At 27.4% G+C, this 20,902-nt stretch overlaps 3 protein-coding genes and 1 long non-coding RNA gene across 4 annotated transcripts; 1 reads left to right on the forward strand and 3 right to left on the reverse strand.

Moving 5' to 3' along the window:
- Positions 1-349: 349 nt before the first annotated feature.
- On the reverse strand, positions 350-8,583 carry LOC135930555 (probable 3-hydroxyisobutyrate dehydrogenase, mitochondrial). Its single transcript, XM_065467371.1, has 5 exons — positions 8,207-8,583; positions 8,042-8,166; positions 6,609-6,825; positions 2,347-2,515; positions 350-1,062 (listed from the first exon to the last, which is right to left on the reverse strand). The coding sequence occupies exons 1-5, from the start codon at positions 8,533-8,535 to the stop codon at positions 892-894; spliced, it is 1,011 nt and encodes a 336-aa protein (XP_065323443.1). The 5' UTR covers positions 8,536-8,583; the 3' UTR covers positions 350-891.
- Positions 8,584-11,248: 2,665 nt separating this feature from the next.
- On the forward strand, positions 11,249-17,395 carry LOC135929435 (thymidylate synthase-like). The gene is made up of 7 exons (XM_065466012.1): positions 11,249-11,313; positions 11,362-11,541; positions 11,604-11,774; positions 15,308-15,408; positions 15,461-15,535; positions 16,776-16,847; positions 17,117-17,395. Exons 1-7 carry the CDS (start codon positions 11,286-11,288, stop codon positions 17,252-17,254), a joined length of 765 nt encoding a protein of 254 aa, XP_065322084.1. The 5' UTR covers positions 11,249-11,285; the 3' UTR covers positions 17,255-17,395.
- On the reverse strand, positions 14,088-14,505 carry LOC135929437 (uncharacterized). Its single transcript, XR_010572596.1, has 3 exons — positions 14,306-14,505; positions 14,197-14,253; positions 14,088-14,151 (listed from the first exon to the last, which is right to left on the reverse strand). It is a non-coding gene; the product is annotated as an uncharacterized LOC135929437 (long non-coding RNA).
- LOC135929436 (mitochondrial import inner membrane translocase subunit Tim22-like) lies at positions 17,330-19,203 on the reverse strand. Its single transcript, XM_065466013.1, has 2 exons — positions 18,766-19,203; positions 17,330-17,571 (listed from the first exon to the last, which is right to left on the reverse strand). Exons 1-2 carry the CDS (start codon positions 19,170-19,172, stop codon positions 17,427-17,429), a joined length of 552 nt encoding a protein of 183 aa, XP_065322085.1. The 5' UTR covers positions 19,173-19,203; the 3' UTR covers positions 17,330-17,426.
- Positions 19,204-20,902: the final 1,699 nt, after the last annotated feature.

Below are 20,902 nucleotides of genomic sequence, written 5' to 3' on the forward strand. Positions count from 1 at the left end.
TATTTAAAAAAAACCCTTCTTTGCAGATCATCTTCCCCAGTCAATTTTCTACTCCAGAAATGATAGTTTTGTTCCAATTAAGGCTGTTTTGTTCAAAATATCAAAAAAAAAATTTTTATTAAGGAATTTTAACCAAAATAAATAAATAAGCTATTTTTAAATGAATAAAACATATCCGAAACATAATTCAAGAAAATATTTATAAATTTCGAAAATTTTAAAAATTGAAAAGTTTTGAAACTTTTCACATTTTTTGGAAATAGCATAAAGTAAAAAAAAAATTTTTAATTACGATAAATGTGTAAATATTTTCCAAAGTTTATAAAAAAATAAATAAATAATGTAATTGTAAAAAAAAATGAAATACTGTCACCGGTTATAATTTAATACTAATGAACAAGGAAGCGATATCAACGTATCAAAAAATAAGTAATACATATCAAAAAATAAGTAATACGTATCTAATTTAATAATAAAACATAAAAAATATTAAATTTCTCTTTAAAAAAAAAAGTAAATTTTTGTTTGGTGTCAAAAGAAAAAGACGGAAAGAAAATCAATATATTTATATGCGTAGCCTTGAAATAAAACAATTTTCTCAGCAAGAAAAGGAATGCACGTTGGCACAATCCTCCAGGGGTGCACCGGAGTTAGCTTTGAGCAATTAGAAAAAACTTTTATCATTGTCAACGTTTTGGCTATATGCGCATGATCCAGAGTTTATATAACCAATAGTGACAACTTCCGGCGATAAATATAATTACTAAAAGGAGATTATCAAAAAAATAATATACATATCAAATTTTGATTTCATTAATTAAAAAATTAAATTATAAATTTAAATTATTGTTTGTTTAGTTTTGTTGGGGAAAAGTATCCAGGCGGAAATTATTAATGTTTTCTTCCCAACAATTTTCCGGATATAAAGGGATAAACGTAGGCGAAATCCTTTTGCGACGCGTCGGGGTTAGCGTTGAGATATTTATAAATCTGGTGCGCCACGCTTCCGAGAGGGCAGTACACGCTTTTATTGTTGGCTATGTTCTGGCCTAGCGTTAGATCCTGATTTAGAAAATAGAATGCAAGTCAGTTTATCTAATATTAAATTTGTACATTCGTTTAGAAAACATTAACTTTTCGTTAAGAATAATGGACGACCATTCATTCATCAAAGAGCATTTCGACGCGACATTGAATTCAAATCAGCTGACGACATGCTATTTTAGTTTGTCGTATAATATTTGGAAGCATTTTAAAAAATTTGGTAAGGCGATAGTTAAATAGGTTTTTCGGGCATGCGCATTAGGTTTTGAATTTTAAATCATTAATTGAGCGCGTTTTATTAAATTTAAACATCTGATTTTGCCGGAAATGCATTCCGATATGTGTAGAATACCCACCCTAAAAATTTCGGACAATTTAATGAGTGAACGAAGTCAGACTGCGTGATACCAGCTGATTTGTATCGAAACATATTTAGGCGAATGAACGAGTCTGACAAGTTATTATTATATGTATCATTGATATTGCAATATTGCAATATCCCATTATTGCTACGATATCTAAAATTAACTTTGGACGTTGAATAAAAAAAAGGAAACCACTATAACTTTAACGGTGGAAGATGGGGGTAATGGGGATAGTTACAATTTTAAAGTAGCAAAAAACATGTGATATTTAACCAATCAAAATTTGATACGATTCGAGATCACTATATTTAAAAAAATAAGTCATTTTCAAAAAGCGTCCGAGGTTAGGAGTTTTAAAAGCTTTCTAAGATAAAATGTGTAAATTTATTTTTTAATTAGTGTTTGTTACAAAATTTTTGGGCTTTTTAAATCAAACTATTCGTGTGCGTAACACGATTCATAGCTAATACGTGTCATATTAGGGTGTTAGGGTATGGGCAAAGTACTCCGTTATAACTGTAAGAAGAAGGAAAAAAATACTATTCAAGTTAACGACTATAAAAGAAAAACCGGTTCATAAAATTAAAAATAGGTGTTGTCAAAAAGCCGGATTCGGGTCGATTTTTAAAACCGGGCTCGATTACGATTTTAGCCGAAATAATTGTGCGTGCGCGTGCGCCTTCAAGATTAGGAAAGTTGAAGCCCGAACTTTTTGGCCACCCGTGAGAAAAATCACCGGGCTCACGCTCTATTATTTTGGGTTATAACCTTAATCGGACCCGGTTTTAAAAATCGACCCGAATCAGGCTTTTTAAACAACACTAGTTTTTATAATAGTTATGGCATGTTAGCCCTTAATTTTTTTTTATAAAAATTAGTAGAAAACGGAAAAATGATAATATGAATTTCTATCTTTTTATTTATTTATTTTTTTTACTTTGCACATGAGAGACACTCTGAAGCCCTTGGCGTAATCCAGATTAGGGGGAATGTTGGCGTATTCGCCGGATAACATACCCGGCACGGGGTTGTAACTACTCGAGCACCAATTCTTTCCGGTGCTTTCGTTTATGATATCGGTCAAGACTTTGGGATCCAATCCTAAACTAGATACGTCACAACAAAAAACAAAATTTTAGACACAGGATCTTCTACGTATACCCCCCCCCCATCTCCTCCCATCTAGTCTCACCAAAGCCAATCACGATACATCACCCCCCCCCTCCCCCAACACTAAAAAAATAAAGAAAGAAAGGAAATCTAGATTAGCAAAAAAGGAAGAATTCAAAACAACTACCCCCCTTCCATACAATAACAAGAATGTCTTTGCGACTGCCTATATTTCGATGACGAACTCGCGTTACATTTACCATTCCCCATGGTTAGACAAAGAGACACCGAATAAAATAGTTCAATTTTAAAAAAATTTCACCTTTTCTAGCCTTTTATTTTATTTTTTAAAAATTGGGGTATTTCAGTCAGGGACACTTTGGTCCAGTACATTTCTGTCCGCGATTTCTAATAACTTGAGTCGTTAAATTAGAAAATCTTTTCTTTTAACAATGGAGTCATTTATAATAAAGTGCGGATATTATTGATCACACCGGAAACGCTGCCGTTTAAAATACACGCTGGAGCGCCGCCGAAATTTTTTTGTCAAAAATAATTTTCATATTCGAAAAATTTATGTTTCTAATGATTAATCTCTACATGTCGTTTAATTGTTTCGTAAATATCATCGGAAGAAAAATATAATTATAATCAATAGATCTACACTACATTGTACATGTCACTCGATAGCACTGATCCATATCTGGGTACCCATTTCCTCCGAATCGCAATTATTCCAATGATGATATGCCACTCAAAACGAGAAACATTTTAATTAAATGTCACGACACTAGATGTAGTGTTTGCAACGGTCCGGTCCCGTCAATTTTTTTATCAAGCCACAAAAGTTTATTTAGCATTAAATTTATTTCAATATTTTTAATTATGTCAAAATCATTTTTATTATATTATACACAATACATGCCTAATATTACAAAAGAATATGAATACAAATTTATTGAATACAATTTTAAATCAATTTGATTTACATAATTAATTAGTTTTATACGTAAATATAATATATTAAAGATAGATATTTGATTATAAATAAATTATATATAAATAAATATTTTAAGTATCTTCTAAAAAATCTAAAATTATTCCATTTTTAATCCAAGATTCAAGCGTCATCATAGATTGAACCATCTTAGGATTCATTCTATTTCGTTTTTTTTGTTATTCTATCATTAGCTTTGGAAAATATCCGTTCACATGCTACAGATGTAGTCTGTTGTGGGAGATAGTCCATAGCTAGTGATAAACATCATTTGCCAGGATATTCTGAAAAATATAGATGAAGTTATTGTGAAAGTAAGATCAATTACAACAAACATATCTCAAAGTCCTTTATTACTTCAAAAATATAGAGTATTGCTTAAAGATAATGGACAAAAAATTCCAATTGATGTTGAATCCCGCTGGAATTCAACATATTTGATGTTGGAGAAGGTCTTTTCAGTAAATTATCTATCTATATTTTTAATAGGATTATATATTTTTTATTATTAGAATTTTGAGACAATAAAAACTTTTTGTTATTCTGAATATGAAACATTTGGCAACACTTGACTAATGGAGACAAAAATAGAATAGAGGAACTAATTCCTTTATTTAAGCCATTCTATGAAACCACCTTGGATTTATCTGGATCCTCCTATCCAACCATTGGTTGAATATTTATATAATTTTTTAAATAGTTTTTCTCTTATTTAGGCATATGTCTTACGCTAATGGAAAATATACAAATACATATTGAAAATATTTTTACTTCTAATTCTTTCCCCTCTTTTATTGATGCACCTTTTACAATGAAAGTCACAAAAAAAATTAATCACTATATTCATACATTTTTAAGTATGGAGTCCTATATTGGGAGTCCCAGAATTAGAAAAGTTATTCCTAATTATTTATAGTATATTGCAAAATTTCTTTTTACTTAGGTTCACATGTTAATTTATTAAATACTCATGAAAATTTTATTCAATTTAAAGAAATATTTGAAAAATATGCAAGCAAGTGGCGTAAAGTCAAACAAAGTATATAAAAATATTTCTTTATTTTACTGATCATTATTATTTAAGGAAATATCTTTGAGGGAGAGAATAGCCAGGGATAGGCTCATGGGAACTGGGACATCAGCAGAGAAAGATGATAATGAAATCCAAAGCTATTTATCTGATATTTTATATCCAATTAATTCTAACATACTAGATTGGTGGGAAGGGAATCAATATCGATTTCCAATTCTAGCCAAAATAGCTATGGACTATCTCCCACAATAGACTACATCTGTAGCATGTGAACGGATATTTTCCAAAGCTAGTGATAAAATAACAAAAAAAAACGAAATAGAATGAATCCGAAGATGGTTCAATCTATGATGACACTTGAATCTTGGATTAAAAATGGAATAATTTTAGATTTTTTAGAAGATAATTAAAATATTTATTTATATATAATTTATTTATAATCAAATATCTATCGCAATATATATTTACGTATAAATCTAATTAATTATGTAAATCAAATTGATTTAAAATTGTATTCAATAAATTTGTATTCAATAAATTTGTATTCATATTCTTTTGTAATATTAGGCATGTATTGTGTATAATATAATAAAAATGATTTTGATATAATTAAAAATATTGAAATAAATTTAATGCTAAATAAACTTTTATGGCTTGATAAAAAAATTGATGGGACCGGACCGACCGGACCGATAGTCCCATGGTCCGGTTTCATTTGACTTAACGGTCCATCGGTCCGATCTTATTTTAGAAAAAAGGGACCGGACCGTTGCAAACATTAGGTTGATGCCTGAATTCAAGGAATAAATCAAGAGCAAATTTCAAAGTTAACCTAGCCTAATATCATCAATAGCACTTCTGGGTACGGGTTCTAGTTTTCCTCAGAAACTTTGATAACGAGTCAGTAAATGTGTAGAGGAGGAGTTCGTCGTTTCACGCATAACAGATAACTGTGCCGCCTAATTTAATATTGCGGATAAAACTTCCCATAAAACTCACCCGAAGAACAGTGTTATTCCCAACCAAAAGGGCAGTGCGCTACAAGAATTTAGCTCACATCAGGAATAATATTAATATTATTAATAATGAATTTATACAAATTATTTTAAATTTAAATCGCATGTAAATATAAATTTTGAAAGAAATAAGATTTTTCAAAAAGATATAATATAAAAATTAATTAACTATTTGTTTTAAAAAGGTCATATTTTAATTGAATGTATAAAAATTAGTTATACAAATTTTTTTTTAAAAAAAAGTTCTTTCATATTTAATCAATCTAAAGAATATAAAATTTTTGATATAATATGGACATTCCTTTTTTGACTACCGAATACTACTCCCAAGCAGAAATATCAAGAAAGAAAATAATATAATTTGGAAAGGTAGGGCCATACATTAAGGAGAGCTAAGAATTATGGGCCAAGAAGTATACCAAACCAGGTGAAGAATTATAAATACATAACCAATTAACCAGGAAATATTGGCTTAAATAATTTAGAATTAACGCATTCAACTATATGGCAAACTTCATGGAGATGATAATAGATAGAAAGACATATTTTGAAAAAAGGATCACACACCCCACCCCCTCTCACATTAAAAATGCTACTGCAAATACAGCTAATTTCAATTGTTTATCAATATTCAAGGCTAGTTATATTTGTGAAATATGATATTTCTGAATTACTCCTACAAGGGTAATATGCAGCTCACAAAGCTAAAAATAATAGCGTAGTTTTATTTTATAAGTACTATTGTTTTTTTTTAAAAAAAGCATAAACAGGTTTAATTTGTGGTTACAAAATAAATTAATCAATGTAGATGATATAAATGTAACAAACGAAAATATATTAACAAGCGTTACCCTTCTAGTTGTGGATATAGCAGAGCTATGCTAAGTATTCCTCATTTCTATTATATCGGATATTTAAAAAAATTTGGGCAAAAATTTTTATGTGGAGCTCTTTACAAAAAGTCCGATGACAGCCATTTAAACGCCATTAGGTTGAGTTTAATGATAATAAAATTTTAAAAAATTAAAATGTGAAGCTATTACGTGCGCCCCAGATTAAGGGCTTCGCTTGTCCCAATCATGCAAATTGCGAGCAACATATTGTTGCACAATTTGGCGCTTAGCCCACTGCCAACCTCTTTACCGCAATGAAACAACTTTTTCCCCATAAAAGGTGTTATTATGGCAGAAGCCCTTTTCACGTCAGCATCACTCCCACCTGCCATAAATGTCAATGTAGCGTTTACGGCACCTGGAACTCCTAATTTTTTTTTTTGAATTGATTACAAATTCCATTTTTTTTATAATAATTATTTAAAAGTATATTCATAGTAAAGATTTATTCCATTATTTTAGGTCAATTACAACACAACAAATAACTGATATAATCAAATTAATTACATTATTTATTATAAAGTAATGTTTAGAAAGAGGGGGGATTTTAAATTATCCATTTTCTACTCCAATTATTAAACTTAGCCATAAAAATGCCCTTCAAATCATAATATAAAGTTTATTCGACAAAATAATAAAATAAGTATGGAAGAGAAAAAAACAAATAAACAGCAACTTCTTTCTTATTGGTTTAGAAATTTGCACTTTCTTTCATTTTTTTAAAATCATTGACCAGTATAGCAAGTATTGGCCTGATGTAAAGTATAGTATTGTACATCTCCAAAAAAAATGTATAATGAATATTGTCTATAAGATTGCACCCAAACTGATCTACAAATTTTCACTGATCTGATATCCATATAAAATACCAGAGATTAATTTCTATCTACTATTTATCTTTAAACCATATAAAAAAATCTATACTTTCTACGCAAAAAAGCTTTAAATGATTATGCCAAAACAAGAAACGACCTTTGAAATTTTCCATTTTTCATGGCCAAGGTAATATTTGTTCTATCATTAATGAATGACTAAGTTGCTTTTTTATTCCTTAAAAGTTTATCATCCTACTTAAATTATGGGCAATGTTTAGTACTAATTGTGAGCTCATTAAAAATCTCTTTTTTTATAAAGATTTACAATTTAATTATTCTTTTATACATTATAATTACAAATAAATTATATTTTTGTTGATTTTAAATTATTAAAAAATTATGTATAAAATAATCAAAAAACATGATGTGTTGTTATGAGTCAACATAGCCATGCCTTGAATTACATTTCTACTCAATGATGCCAATTTGAGCCCCATTCAAAACAGATAGCTAACTCATGATTAGGCTACAGTTAAAAAAATATGCTTAACCAGTTTTTAAAGAAACCAATAGAGCAATGTATTAATACTTCTATCCAATGGGCTTCAAGTGACATTTTAAATTTGTTTTTTAATCATGATATTCAAGTCAGGGCAACTAATTGAATGGCAGGAATAGACCTTTTATAAAATAATATATCTTTTTAACTTACACCAGATTGTCAGTATTCATATTTAAAAAAATTAAGTTTATTAATTTTGTTATTACCTCCAGATACAGGGGCATCAATAAATGATGCTTGTTTTTCTTTCTTTAATATTTTTGATATCTTTAGAGCTGTTGAAGGTGAAATTGTGCTGCTATCTATGCATAAATGATTTTTGGTCAGATTTCTAACAAAATTTTAAAATTAACATTTTATCTAAAGTTAACTTAATTAATCCATTAGAGCCTAAATAAGCTTCTTCAACACAATCACCATCAGGTAACATAGTGATTATTTGAAGGGCTTTTTCTGCAACTTGACAAGGTGTATCAACTACGTCACATCTATTTTTATCAAAATCTTTTTTAATTTGTTTCATTACATCTTGAGAATTATCCGATAATACTAAATTATACTTATTCAATTTATCATGTTTTAAAATATTTTGAGCCATAGGATATCCCATATTTCCTATTCCAATAAACCCTATATTTTCAGTTTTATTAGAAGAATGAGCATATCTAATGGATAATAAGAATCTTTGAGCGATTTTCATTTTACAAACCTCGATCAGATGATGTTTTTTAATTCTTATTATAACTTTATGGAAATACATTTACATCATAAAATAAATGATAAGCTGATAATTAGTGACATGTGTCAGTTAAAAATAGATTTTCAATCATCTTATAAATCATATAAATAATATTTTTACAATAAGAAATATTGTAATTTGAAATTAAAATCAGTCATTCCCTCCACCTCAAAGATTATTTTAAAACATGCTGCTTAGCTATTTATTTTATCCAATACATTTATTAATCCTTCTATCCTTCTTCCTTCACGTAAGTTGGATTTAAAATCACTGCATTCTTGACTATATACTTGAGAATGACACAGAATTTATAATTTTATAGATCGGGATTTTTTTTGCTATAATTAGTATTTTTGATGAAATAGAAAATATGAGTAGATAAATGATAAATTATATTTATTAAATCTGTCTGTCACCTTATTTCTAATTTTTAATTGGACCTAGAATTTAAAAAATTAAATGTTTAGATTATTCTAATAAATTTCAAATTCATCTTTTCCATTGGAACATGGATAGTTAAACGAAATTCCATGAAATATCATGTTTTATCTATTGCACTAATATAAAAATTCACCCTTTAAAGAAAGACCTATTTTATCACAAGCTAATACGGATATTCAAAACGAGCATAATAGATATTAACTTCAAACAATGATTGCTGAAATTTACTCTATTTACAGCATAAATAATAAAGAAAAAAGCATTTTATTATTTATTTTCAAATAGTATTAATCAAAATAAAAATATAATGGAAGTTAAGGTTTTATGATATAATTCAATTACAAATAAACAATGTATATATAAAGCACAATTTTTATGAAACGGATGTTGTAGAAAAAAATAGATAGTTCTAGAGGAGATATAAATTCAATATATTTTTGGAAAAATTAGATTATATCTAAATATTTAACATTCCTGGGTTTCGTAAAATAAAGAGCCTGGACATTTCATAAATTCTAATCAGGGGTAATGAAGGGGATAAAATAAGAGGATCAACCGCAACTACAAGCTAACACTGAGTGGGTAAGGCTGATTTTAAGTCTTCTGACATGTAATCTTTTAGGGGGTAGCTTGATTTCGTTAATTCTAACGATCATAGCCTACAATTGTCTGATAATCTTTAGGATTTGTATTAGATGGGGGTTCAGATGTTAGTAACTGAGTATCGCGCCAATAATAATATCCTCCCTTAATCTAGTTCATTTGTATCTTGGACCGAAAAATAACTCAGTCTACCTAAATTTAAAACAAAATTTTAATAGAGTGACATACGAAATTTAAGGCCAAGGAAGGGAAGAAAAAGCGTTGCTTTATTTCAAACCTATCGTTTATATATATAAATAAGGAAGTGACTAATAAAGATTCTAGATCAAATTTTCTTTTTTTTTATAGTAGAACCTTATATAGAGATAGCTAATATTATTGATAGTTATATCAGAATGTAAAATAGACATAACTAACACTATCATATTTACCAAAGTAGCACACGACGTTTTTAAATCTAACATTGATTGGGGCTTACAATCCTAATTGTTGTATGATACAACTTACATTATGTATTTAAAGTGGTGTTTTCAATTACATTTATGTTTAATATTACTTTTGGACAAATGTTTCACTTAAGGCCAAAAAAAGATATATTTAGATTGTAATAATATATTAAAGGTTGTTAATTGTATAACGTGATTATAAATATTTGATTTACGAGATATATAAAGAATGATTATTTTTGATATAGAGACAGATAAAATTTATTCATTTTATTTCATTCTTGATATATACGTTAAATAAAGACGATATTTTCTATTATATTTAAATTATTCAAATTGAACGTTTCTTCCTTGTTCAATAGTAATGATTACTTGTAAAATTCGATATATATGTTAGTTTATACCTGTTATAAGAAATATAGCATGAGCCTTTAATTAATGTATACATTTTGGTATCTAAAAAAACATAAATTTATGTTGTTTAAATAAATAGTGCCATCAAGTCACCAAGCCATTGAGGAATAACTCCACTATCTCTAATTGTTAAATTATAAAAAAATACTAATTAGTGATAGGGGAGATCCACCCTTTGACTATCTCAAACTAAGTGTATAATTTACGGGGAAAAATCTAACTAATTCTCCGATCTTAAATATTATTAAAAACCTTTTTATAATTAATCCTTTTTTTTTAATTTTTAATTTCTAACAAAATGTAATTTAAAGAATTAAATAATCAAAATATAATTTTTAAGAAATAAAATTCTTTATTAAAATATCACAAGAAAAATTATATGATTATATATATAATAAGGTGCAAAGTCATATTTTAATTTTAACGAAAAATATATAAAAATTTTCTTTTTCATTATTTTATCATAGATATACAAAAAATAATTAAAAAAAGATCAATCCCTACTAATTAAACTTTTTTTGAAAGTACATGTCATTACTTTCTAATATCATTTTCCATATGATATAAATGTCAAATCAGGCAAGTCATCTTTTAGTTTTACTTTAACTATTTTTCAGGTAAATTCAAAAATTACAAAATATGATCAACGGAGATTATGCAAAGTTCTATTAATTATATATATTTTTATTTGTAACTTTTAATTTTAGTATCGAAGAAAAACATTACTTAAATAATATTAAGTTTATCATTGAAAATGGAACTTTGAAAAAGAATAGAACAGGCATTGATTGTTTATCCTATTTTGGCATGCAATCTAGATACAGCTTGAAAGATTGTTTATCATAATTTTAATGATATTTCTTTATATATGTTATAATGTAAGATGCCCTACCTATGTTTACTACAAAAAAGATGTTTCTTAAAGGAATATTACATGAATTACTATGGTTTATAAATGGGTGTACAGATTCACATATTTTAAAGGCTAAAGGTGTTAATATATGGAATGCAAATGCCTCCAAAGAATATCTGGACTCAATAGGTTTAGCTGACAGAGAAGAAGGTTTTGTATTACCTGAGTAATATATTTTAATTTCTCATATAAAAAAAATGATTTTATTATAGGTGATTTAGGACCTGTTTATGGTTTTCAGTGGAGACATTATGGTGCCAAATATTATAATAAACATAGTGATTATAGTGGGCAAGGTTTTGATCAGTTAGCTAATATTATAGAAACATTGAAAATTAATCCAGATGACAGGAGAATGATTATGTCAGCCTGGAATCCTCTGGGTTAGTTTAGAAAAATATTATTACAATTTTTAATTTATAAAATAAAATTTAATGAATGAATCATCATTTTATGTATTATTATATGTCATTGCCCTCTATAAGCAACAATTTTAGGTCAAAGCATCTACTATATAAGTATTTTTATTACTGAAATATGTATACAATATGCGCGAAAAAAAATTATTTATAAATTTTTATATTAAATTTACATTATTATACAAAATAATTATAAAAATGTTAATAAAGTATACCATATATAGCAAGAGAATAATAAAAATGTAAATATATAAAAGAAATATAAAGAAATACAGGTTATGATTGTTGTTTTATAAAATATGAAACATTATCTAAAAAAGGATATATTTCATTTGTACGCTCATATATACGAGTCAGATTATTAATGTTAATATTTAATTGATCGTATTTTTTATCTCCTCACATTCAACCCACTATTCATTTGTAAGACCTCACTCGAATGTTGGTGTCTTTTTAAAATATTTATCAGACAATAAATATTCAGATGAGTCAAGTTTGTTTTTCTCTTGAGGGCATGATGATACCCCTCCAAGTGGTTGTTTGTTCTAGGGCCATCAACTTGATACCTAAATTGATTATAAGTAAAGATAATATTTAAATGTTTTAATTACCTGGTCCATATATTTTGGGGGAATATGGCATTAACACCGAGCCATGTAAAATCCATACACTCCATAAAATTTTTGAGCAAAAAATATTCAGCAGACAGAGCATGGCATGATGCCCGTACCTCGGAAATATGTTCTTCTTTTCAATGGCAAAGTTGTCATTTGTCTAAAAACTTGATGAATGGTAGTATTATGCTAATAACTGCTAACTAAACCCAGTGCCTGACATTTACGCCAAAGAGCCTGGGAATAGTGAAAAAAAAACAGCCCAAATTTTTTTAATTATAATATACAATGTTATAAATAAACCTTTTAAGGACATATCGGGGAAAACAAAACTGAGCCCCAATAATATAGCCTCGGCCTCGTAATCAGTTTATCCAAATTGAGGATTGAATCAGATATTTTTCATCGAGCAAAATTGCAAGATAATTTGAAATAATTCAATATATGTCCCTCTATTTTTATCGGGGAGGAGGGCATATATAATCGGTTTCATAACTTCTTGATACATTATATGGACACTATACAATTGACAGTACAGTCGAGGAACAACATAAAAGGTGTTGTCCATGTAAATGCTATCACCATCACATATTTCTACAAGTTTTAGCATTTCACATGTACCAAACACCAGCATATTATTATTATTATCATAATTAATTAAAAAAATCTCCCCCTTATTTGTGGTGATGTATTCTGGTAATAATACTAGTTCATCCACAGACTGAGGCAAAGTGGGCATATTTTTTTGTAACAACTTGTCGATTGTACTTTTAATTGAAACGAATAAGGGCATTGCCTCTGGATACATTTTGATGGAGGGTGTTTCCAGGCATCTTTGATTCAAGGCCTTTTCATAAATATTATCCCTTGTCTCTAGAAGATTTTTGGCAACAATATCCTCTAGAACCTTGCGAGTTCTCAGTTTTTCAAGATGACCGATTTCATTTTGGTGTTCATGCAAACCAGATGTTGTGTAATTTCCATCAAATTTACATGAAGCCTTGCAGCCAACCTTTCTGCAACGATAGTGTATTCTATCATCTTTTTGATAAGCATATCGATATAAATAGTTTTGGAAAAAGAGAAGAGATTTTATAAATTGAGGATCTTAATAAATATAAAAATCATATTTATGAAAAGATCAGACAGAACCAGATACTTAAAAATAAATAAAGCAAATAAATAATTATTGATTTATTATTTATCTTTAAAAAACATGTAATATTTTTTTAATTATTCCAAGGTCATGCCTAAATATAATTAAAAAATAACTTAGCTATATTAAACATCAAGGGTTATTATAATATGTGACATTCTATATTTAATTTTTTTTTTAAAAAAAAATAGCCTTATAAACATATTTTTACCACCAATATTTTGATGGAAATCTATTTACACATTGGCTACTTCTAAAGGGAGATCACCATTACCTATAATAAATATAATTTAGTAATGGTCAATTTGTGTATTGAATACTTTCAATTCCAACATTTGAATTAATAACATGATAAGCACCTGAATTATTTTGATTTGAGATAAAAGTTTGAAAGGCTATGGCAAAACCAGAAGTTTGAGGGGGCTAATGTAAAATTTGTAATTTGTGGAGCTAATAAATATAAGTTAATGTTATAAATAAAAACAAATACCTTGATTTAAGGTAAAATTTTGATAGGCTATGGCATCAGAACTGGAAGTTAGAGGGGAAGTAAAATTTATAATTTGTGGAGCTAATAAATATAAATTAATGTTATAAATAAAAACATCATAAATACCTTGATTTGAAGTAACATTTTGATGGGCTATGGCATCAGAACTGGAAGTTAGAGGGACTAATGTTAAAACATTGATTCAATGATAAAATATTTATATAAAAATAATTACCATGATTAGCATTAGATGTTTGAGCAGCTACTAAGTTTTGACAGTCTAAGGAATGTTGAATGGTGATAATTAAATCGAGGCCAATCATTAATTTGGCCCTACCACCACATCTTTAGCGACACGTAAGGTAAACAGCCTTTTTCCCACTTGTATGGGTCAAATATTCATGCCCTTGGTAGCACATATAGTCCTTCTTCTTCTGTGTTTCCTGAAAACATAAATAAATATATAAAATGGTTCAATACTTTTATTTCAAGTTGTATATATTTAAGATAATTTTTAAGGTTATCTGCTACAGTTGGAATCATATCAAAATATGGCGGCCATTTTTGTGAATATTTGTGTGAGTATTAGTGTAAATATTCTCATTTTTGGATATTATGATACTTGCTATTTAGGTCTCTTACCGGATCTGTTTATGGTTTTCAGTGGAGTCACTATGGTGCCAAATATAATAAATAGTGATTATAGTGGGTTGATTGCTACCAAGGGCATGAATATTTGACCCATACAAGTGGAAAAAAGGCCGTTTACCTTACGTGACACAAAAGATGTGGAGGTAGGGCCAAATTAATGATTGGCCTCGATTTAATTGTCACCATTCAACATTCCTTAGACTGTCAAAACTTAGTAGCTGCTCAAACTTCTAATGCTAATCATTTTTATATAAATATTTTATCATTGAATCAATGTTTTAACATTAGCCTCTCTAAATTTCAGTTCTGATGCCATAGCTCATCAAAATGTTACTTCAAATCAAGGTATCTATGATGTTTTTATTTATAACATTAACTTATATTTATTAGCTCCACAAATTATAAATTTGACTTCACTTCTAATTTCCAATTCTGATGCCATAACCCATCAAAATATTACTTCAAGTCAAGGTATTTATGATGTTATTATTTATAAGATTAACTTATATTTATTAGCTTTACAGATTATAAATTTTACTTTATTTTTAATTTATTTAGGATATTAAATAATTAAATGCATTTCTAGATATACCCAAGATGGCTTTGCCTCCTTGTCATTTGATGTCCCAATTTTATGTTGCAAATGGTGAATTATCTTGTTTATTTTATCAAAGATCAGCTGATATGGTAAAAGACATTTGTATTGTTTTTTATAAAAAATAACTTATTCTTCTTAAAGGGATTAGGCGTTCCATTTAATGTGACGAGTTATTCGATACTCACCCATATGATTGCTCATATAACAAATTTGAAGGTAATTCTTGTGCTATTAATTATTATATGTTTGAATTCCTAGTGTTTTTAAAGTTACTTTTGCCAAATAACTAACAAAAGATATAGCTAGTCTATTAGGGGTGTACCGATACCACTTTTTAGAGGCCGATCCTATATTAAATTGATATCGACCAATTACCTATCCAATATCTTATCTAATTTTGTATTCTGTAAATATACATGGTTTAAATGTTTAATATACTCTTTATTAGTATAGCATCTATAATTTAACTATACCATAACATATGTCATTTAAAATATTACAATAATCAGTTATAGTTTATATTCAATTTGATTGCTATTCTAAAACTATATAAAATATTTTTATTGAAAAATCACTTATTTATATAATAATTAATAACATTAATCTATTTACATTATAAGTAATAAACAAATGTATTATGAAATTTGAAATAAATATTTAAAATTAATATATAACAATTTCTTTTTAGAAATACCAAAATTTCCAATTTCTCAGAGGTCAGTTTGCAGTGATGGGGACTGTAAATATCACTAGCTTCACTAAAAGCAGATTCTGAAGAGATTTTTGCACCCTTTTATAAACAGAATGCGAAAAAAATAACATTTTGGCTGTATGTTTATTAACTAATTATTACTATTAAAAAAATTAAACATAAAAATGGATTTCGATTTTATTTATAAAAATAAAGTTTTTTAGATGTAACTTTATCTTTGTTAAAAATGCAATTTTTTATCGGATTGGATCGAAAATTTTTTAATATTTGCCGATAACCGATATTTAAAATAGAAGAAATATCGGCCCGATCCGATATAAAATATCGGCACATCCCTAGTCTAGTTACCTAAGAATTTGGCTTGTAACTTTAACCGGTAGTTTTAACAATAAAATTAATTACAATGCCTAGCCCTCGTTCGCACATTTTATCTTGAAAGTTTGAATATGTATGGAAGGAGTCATAGGAGAGATAAATTGTGCAAAAGAGACGAAATCAATTCTTTTTTTTTTAATTTATTTTTTTTCTTAGGGCCTTTTTATCGATATTTTAAACCCTTCTTCTAAACCAACATGTCAATAAAAAGGCCAATCCGATATTCTCAATTCCGGGAAAATATGTCTTATTTATAAATGCAAATTATGGAATGTCATGTTGGTCTTACTATAAACCATAGAATAATCATTGTTTTTTATACCTGAGATTATTATTTTTTATTAATAAATCCAATATTATCCTGTCTAGCCTGGTGAATTGATTCATACTATTGGTGATGCTCACGTTTACATAAACCATATAAAGCCCCTAGAAGAACAAGTTAATTATTTTTTCCATGTAATACAAATCTCCGAGCTCAATAAAAAAAATAAAATTTATTTCACGCCAATTTTCTCGTTAAGTTTAGGAAATTAATTTATTATGACCAATTTTCGCGTTAAATAACATAGAAATTCACAAATTCGCCAATAAAATTCGTAGCGAACTTGGTTGAGCTTAGGACAGTGTATTGTTGCAAAACAATTAGATTATTTTTTCTTTTCAAAAAGCCTACCATTTTTAAAAATTTATTTATTGTATAATTTTAGATATCAAGAGAGCCTTATGCATTTCCCAAATTAAAAATCAATCGCCAAGTTGAGAATATAGACGATTTTAAATTCGAAGACTTTGAAGTGGTTGGATATAAGTGCCACTCAAAGATCGCTATGGATATGGCAGTTTAGAGGGCGCCATATATATTTTTTTTAAAAAAAACATTTTAAAAAAGATTGGTAATTCGACTCAGACAAAATAGACTAGTTTTATTACACGTGTAAATATATATCTTTTTTAAAAAATATTTTTTTAATAAATAAATATGGTGAATAATATCATAAACGATACGATATATAAATGTCATCTCAAAAAATATTCGATTAATGTGGAAAATGCTCCAAAGCCTAATGCCCCTAGTAAACCAGCTTTATATCCTGCTCTCATCCCTAAGATTCCGCCAGTGATGCCACCAGAGAGTGTTGCATTCTTCCAGTCAGTTTTCCCCCTATTTAAAAATTAAAATTATAGAACAAAATGTAGGGAATAATTTGATTGTCATAACATAAGGATCTGATGTATGATGCAATAAAATTAATCAAAAAGCACTTAAATATAATCTTATTACTGCAGAATCCTTCCAATTTCAAATCTTGTTAAAGAAAAAATTAAATATTTGACAAATTTTTATTGTGAGAATGTTAAAGTATCCTATGATGCATTGCTACCTGAATGCAAATTATGGTATAAAAGGTTTCCAAGAAATGATAACGATGCTTCACATAATTTCAAACACATTTTAGACTATTTTTCTTCTAATGAAATAACATTTTTTTTTTAAGAATAAAAATTACCTAAGAAACAGTTATTTTAAATGGCATAATATTTAAAAATGGCTGACTAAATACTTTTTCTAGAAAAATATTGACTAAGTCTCAAGATTTAGCTAATAGATGCCCAAATCCTTGTGTCATCTATGAAGAAAATCTTCAGGCTTGCATAATATTTTTTTGCATAAAATATTGAGTTAGTCATTAAAAAAATACATAAATTTTATAATTTAACAATACTGAGAAGTACTATTTATGAAAATAGATCAAGTACGTCATTGAAAAATTAACTTAATTCCAAAGGAGATTGATTTTACACTATAAATTTATAATATACTTCTTAATGATAATTTTTCCCATTTTAGTATTTTTTTTCATATTTTTATAGTAAGCTAAATTTTCAGCATTATTTTTAAAATTATAATTAAAATTTATATATCAAATTTTATAAGTGTAAAAAATTTGTATTTTTTTCATAAAATTATTAATATAATTAATTTGAATATTAGAAATTATCAATATTTTATAGTCATTAATAAATTTAAGATATTCTTAAATAACTTCTATAAAAATTTTTATAAAAAATTTATCCTGTGTACAAATTAGTGTTGTTAAACAGCTCAATTTGAGCCAATTTTTAAAAGTGGCTTACTCAATATTTTATCTAGAATAATATTACGCAAGCTTGAAGATTTTGCTCACACATGGCACAAAGGTCTAGATATCAATTAGTGAAATCTAGAAGCTTAGGCAATATTTTTTGGCTAAAATCTTGAATTAGACATTTATGAAAATCAACTCAAACTAGTATATATCTGGGTTTCTCCATTTCTTAGCAAAAATCTGGCTATATTTATATTAAACAACTATACCTGTAAGACTCAATAAGGCATTCAGTTGATGAAAACATGGCTCCCAATATTGCAAAATTTTTTGCATAGGATTTACTCCTGCTATACATATCTTTCAAAACTTCTTTAGCAGTCACATTTATACTAGTGGTATTGTAATAATTTGAATTTAAATTTGGATCTACAGCAGAGGTGAAAAGGCCAAATACTCCACCTATCACACCACCCATAACAAAACTGATAACAGTTTTGGCTGGGCACCCAGTCATCATATTTTCAATTTTTATTTCTTCAGGCGTTTTTGGTCGCATAAAATTTAAAATTGTATGTGGTAAAATAATCATATTTTGAGATTTTTCATCATTAGAATTATTTTGAGCTTCTAGCTTGTATTTGTATTTACCCTCACCGATTAGATTATACATCATTAGGTTAAATTTCTGAGTGTATTCGAAGGAATCATCCATAATGAAAAATTAAAATCAATGCTGTTTTTATGATAAAGCGAATGTTAGAAATTAAATCAATAGTGATTGACATTTACATATGGTTTGTATAATTTATGATTTTTGACAACCTGAAATAAAATTTAAGAAAGTTTTTAGGAACAACTATTTAAAATACTGCATTCATTTTGAAATTTTTTAGGAGTCAAAATGATTTTAACTATAGACTGTCTTTGATGTGTATATGATACTAAATTTGCTATTCATGCGTTATATATGCATATAAAAGGGTCCAAACATACGAGTCCGCTATAGCGCCATTTTAGTGATTGGCAATTGATTAATTTGCACTTATAAAATTATAAATAAGATATTTCTCAACGCACAACCCATAAAATGACTATAACTAGCTTCTATGATGGATTCTTATTCAAGGAATCGCCAATCTAGTTATGTGCATCATTGGATATATGTGCCTTAATTACAACAAATATCAACTCGAATCTGATAATAGGCTGCAACCAGGTATAAAAAACTTATAAATTTAAGCTAATCATCATTCTTCAATTTCCGATTTATTTAAAAAGTTTATTGATCAAAGTGATATTTAAAATTATATTTATAATATTCTTAATTTATATAATGGATAGTTTAACATTTATCTTTATTAAACTTCTTTGTTTCAATATCTCTTTGAAACGACAAAATAATTAAAAATGAATGAAATAAGTATTTTTTTTCAAATACGTAATTGACATGAGACTTTAAATAAGCAAATTAAAAAAATACGAACCGTAATAAAAATATTTTGGACGTGGAATATCAATATTTAAAAAAAAATCCTAGTCTAATAACTTCCTATTCCTTGAATATAGAAAAATTTTCAGAAAATCTGCAAAATTTCGTTTATTAAAACAATATATTAGATTTATACTAATTTGTTACAGCTGCTATTAAAAAAACTCGTAAATATAAAACATTAATAGTATTTTCGTAATTAATCAAAAGAGAATTTTATGATTTTTATTTTATACTAGGACAAGGCTGTGAACCCTAAACCAGATCTCTTGGAACCCCAATATTTTACTGAACCAAAACCCCGATCCTATTTTAGATTTAGGGTTCCAATCATTTTTTTTTAAAGATTATTTTAAAAATTATAAAGAAATTTGAACAGCATTAAATAAGATCCAAAATATTTGTAGAGTAAGAAAAACATTTTAAATATTTAAAATATAATTGTTTTTTTTTATTTTCTATGTGATTATTTTTCTAGACACCAAATCCTGAACCAACCAAAACTCGAACATGTATTGATATTCATTTTATATGTTATCAAACATTCTCAAAGAATATTGTATGAGTATAAAAATATTGAATAATATATAATAATTGAAGAGGGATGTATGCAGCGTCTACATGATAGAATTTTCACTGGATGCAAACCCCCTTCAAAAACATTTGCCTACCCCCCTAAAATTTTTTTATCATTATGTCGACCTATTTATTTATTTATACTCTTTTCAAAGAATTTATAGAGGATAACTTAAATTAATCTATCTCTACTACCAACTATCGATATTTTGTGAATATAAAGAATTTCTTTTTTAGATAATAAATTCAATTAAAACCTCCATTATTTACAATGAATTAATTATTATGGCATTATGAACTTGCTGAAATATCTAAACCTTTAAATTACATTTAAAAGG

The sequence above is a fragment of the Gordionus sp. m RMFG-2023 genome, chromosome 5 (genome assembly GCF_954871325.1).
Source record: "Gordionus sp. m RMFG-2023 chromosome 5, tfGorSpeb1-WG-v2, whole genome shotgun sequence".
NCBI classification, from domain to species: domain Eukaryota; kingdom Metazoa; phylum Nematomorpha; class Gordioida; order Chordodea; family Parachordodidae; genus Gordionus; species Gordionus sp. m RMFG-2023.

Excerpts from the sequence above, each read along its gene's own strand:
- LOC135930555 (XM_065467371.1), bottom strand. The coding sequence starts at position 8,535 with ATGAAAATCGCTCAAAGATTCTTATTATCCATTAGATATGCTCATTCT. Across the intron at positions 8,167-8,206 it reads GGCTCTAATGGATTAATTAA|AAATCTGACCAAAAATCATT; the intron begins GTTAACTTTAGA and ends AAATTTTGTTAG. Across the intron at positions 6,826-8,041 it reads TGATGCCCCTGTATCTGGAG|GAGTTCCAGGTGCCGTAAAC; the intron begins GTAATAACAAAA and ends AAAAAAAATTAG.
- LOC135929436 (XM_065466013.1), bottom strand. The coding sequence starts at position 19,172 with ATGATGTATAATCTAATCGGTGAGGGTAAATACAAATACAAGCTAGAA. Across the intron at positions 17,572-18,765 it reads TGCCTTATTGAGTCTTACAG|GGGGAAAACTGACTGGAAGA; the intron begins GTATAGTTGTTT and ends ATTTTTAAATAG.
- LOC135929435 (XM_065466012.1), top strand. The coding sequence starts at position 11,286 with ATGCAATCTAGATACAGCTTGAAAGATT. Across the intron at positions 11,314-11,361 it reads TAGATACAGCTTGAAAGATT|ATGCCCTACCTATGTTTACT; the intron begins GTTTATCATAAT and ends TTATAATGTAAG. Across the intron at positions 15,536-16,775 it reads CTCATATAACAAATTTGAAG|CCTGGTGAATTGATTCATAC; the intron begins GTAATTCTTGTG and ends TATCCTGTCTAG.